The sequence below is a fragment of the Trachymyrmex septentrionalis genome, unplaced genomic scaffold (genome assembly GCF_001594115.1).
Source record: "Trachymyrmex septentrionalis isolate Tsep2-gDNA-1 unplaced genomic scaffold, Tsep1.0 scaffold14, whole genome shotgun sequence".
Lineage (NCBI taxonomy): Eukaryota > Metazoa > Arthropoda > Insecta > Hymenoptera > Formicidae > Trachymyrmex > Trachymyrmex septentrionalis.
This window is the reverse complement of record NW_017304543.1, coordinates 4284278-4287345: the sequence shown is the minus strand read 5'-3', so window position 1 is coordinate 4287345 and position 3068 is coordinate 4284278. Positions and strand designations below refer to the sequence as shown.

Here is a 3068-nt window from a genome sequence, read left to right as displayed (position 1 = left end):
TTATAATTAGCGAAGCGATCATTCTTCACTTAAAAAATTATTTCGAATTATGTCAATCGGCAATCAGTCGAGTGCAAACGACTAACATGCCTAGAAATGAGTTACGATGCTTGATATCGAAGGAGGAACATTTTTTCAGTTAAAAATATATTGATAATATACGTAAGACAGATTTGTTTTGAAATATCTCGATAATAGTTTCCGAGGAGTCGACGACCGTCGTGGAGAAGAATAGACGGTGACCTCATACTTTGCTTAAGCCGTGGCGACCGGCAGCGAGACAATTAGATCTCGGTTTGGGTCATCAGCTTCATGAGTTAGTAAAGGAAGAAGCTATAAGCTCTTATAAAAGCTTACAACAAAACATTCACGCATTTTTATTTCAAATTGTCAGCTTTTGAGAAGATAAAAAACTATGTAAAGTAGAAAATTAAATGTATGTTCTAGTTTTAGAAGAAGAAATATTTAAGAATAATATTAATCATAATTTAAAAGGGCTTATGTCTTTATACAATAGATTTGTAACGCTTTTTTCTTGTAAACATATCAAATTTGACTCAGATTTAAATTGATCGCCCAGTCGTGGCATCGTCGAACGGCTACTATCGATAATCGTCTTTGTCTCCGACAAGAGAATACGTTTTATTTATAAACTCAGCAATTAGATTCGTCCTCGACAAGCATTAGTATCGTTTATCGACCGGTTGAGTCTGCTGTGTCTCTTAACGCAACTCGTTTAATCAACACTATTGTGGAAATTACGCGGTATAATATTTTAAACACAATATACTTTATAGAAGTATAATTTATCAAGATACTGCATAATTTTTCATATAAAAACATTATATTAATCATATTTCTACTTCCCTTTAATTTTATTTGGCTTATTAGATTTCATTATTATTCAACAATTCTTGGAAATAGTCACTTAATCACTTAAAAAATTACTTACAATGTTAAACTTTACAATAAGTATTAATTTTTTTCAGCTCGGAACAAAATTGTGGACCTTCGATGATCATTCATATATTCTAAGAACTCACGCTGATTCGTGTCACCGAAAAGTACTCGTTGAAACGAGCACAATGGCGACCATGGGGGTAACGGTGTTTTGCAATAGAGTACAGATAAGCGGCAATGATCAAGAACAATTGATGTTGCTGCGAACGTTACAAGATAACGAGAACAATATCATTGGTAATCAATCAACGTTGGCGGTCCCAAAAAACAATGCCAGCAGTAACGCGACGAACTCTACGACGGTGTTACCCCCGTACGATCCTACCAGACTGAAAAAACACGGCAAAAATGGACAACCACCTCCTGTGGCTGTTGCTCGAAGAAACGCGAGGGAAAGGAATCGCGTGAAACAAGTAAACAATGGATTTGCTACCTTGCGACAACACATTCCGAGCCACATTGCTGCGGGTTATGGCGACAGGGGTAAAAAGTTGTCGAAGGTAGAGACTCTTAGGATGGCCGTCGAGTACATCAGAGGCCTTCAGAGGCTCTTGGCAGAAGCTGACGGCGTTGAATATGACTCCAAGACCGTCGGTATACAGTGCGCTCCTTCTCCAACTAGCAGCGTCATCTCTTCGACTCATAACGGCTCTGGCGAGAGACTTGTTCTCGAGGACGATGTATTAGCCGCAGAAGATGACGAGAGGGAACAACTGGACGAAGAAGAGGATGAGAATGCTGCCAAATCAAAAATTACATTATCCAGGTAAATTCTGCATGTTGAATTAAAAGAATAGTTGGAAAGAGAGAGAGAGAGAGAGAGAGAGAGAGAGAGAGAGAGAGAGAGATTGAATAGAATTTAATTTACAACAAAACACGTGGTTCTATTTTACTTCGTAAAATTATTATAGATAAAATTATATTCCAGCAAATTACATAAATCGCTATGTAACATAGATGACGTAAAATATATACATTTATTTATCTATATGTATATTACATAGCCATTATATATCTGCATTTGCTGGAATTAATTGTAACTTAATAATACAATTAAGTGTAAAATTGAGTGTGAAAGTACAAAAAGTAGTGTCTTTACGTCTTTCTTTAATCATATTGATTTTATTCCTTTTTTCCCCATAGACTATCTCCCCACCGGACTGCTATTCCATCCCCACGTGACTACTACGCATCTTCAGCTGGAGACGAAGAAAACTTAGAACCACGAACTATAACCGGTGGACAAAATTTCTCTAGACTATCGCCAAATTCGGTGGCCTCGCCACCCTCGGAGTATTATGCTCAGAACGAGGAGAACTTAGAACCGCAGATTCTATCGCCCTACAGCGGTGCCGGAGACAGCGAAGAGGGCACGACGACTGTCTACGCGACTAGCCCAGAGACCTTCTCCGGAGCCCTCTACTACAAACAAGAGATCACTGAGACGGGGGAATTCATGGATGTAGTCAGCTGGTGGGAACAGGAACAGGGAAGACTCGTCCATCAACAGCACACGCAACGGCTAACGCACGTGTAACCATAGGTAAGTTCCCGACGAGTTTAACTCAAGTTGCGTGTTCAAGTTGGGAGAGAGAGAGAGAGAGTCTGGAGTTCAATGACAATTACAGAAAAAGTCGCTATTACATAATATATTATTTTATCGTAAGAATTATTTAACGAAAAATCCTTTATTTTTATATTATCGCAATATATCTTTTATCTTATATTCTTGTCAATCGCGCGAGTGAATGAAAAAGTAATTATTTAATAATAGAGATTGCTCAAGTTTCGACAGACAGTATACGTTTTTTGCACAAAAACGAACATGATAAAGAGGCGTTCGTTCGAGTGTCACGAGTTGCATGTTCGATGCATTCAGGATGCACACGTGATACCCGCGTCGCGGAAATGCCGCCAAGTGGAAACTCGTGTTCGACGCTTCGTTCTGAACACGTGCTACGTCGGTGTCGAGCCCGAAAATAAACTTTACGCATCGAACCACTTTGCGAAGTACGTGCCGACATGACACTTGGATGTCACGGTCTCTCCTACGTTTTTTTGTCTCATCGAGAACCCTCTCCTTTAAAAAAGCTTCATACCGACAAATG

The 3068-nt window shown here is 39.1% G+C and overlaps 1 protein-coding gene across 1 annotated transcript in view; it reads left to right on the top strand.

The window, feature by feature from the left end:
- The window catches only part of LOC108745484, an 8330-nt gene that overhangs the window by 470 nt on the left and 4792 nt on the right, over positions 1-3068 (top strand). The window contains exons 2-3 of the mRNA XM_018481661.1: positions 990-1726; positions 2104-2503. Of these exons, the coding sequence (XP_018337163.1) occupies positions 1086-1726; positions 2104-2497 (1035 nt within the window). The 5' untranslated portion in view covers positions 990-1085 and the 3' untranslated portion in view covers positions 2498-2503. The remainder of the gene's footprint in view (positions 1-989; positions 1727-2103; positions 2504-3068) is intronic.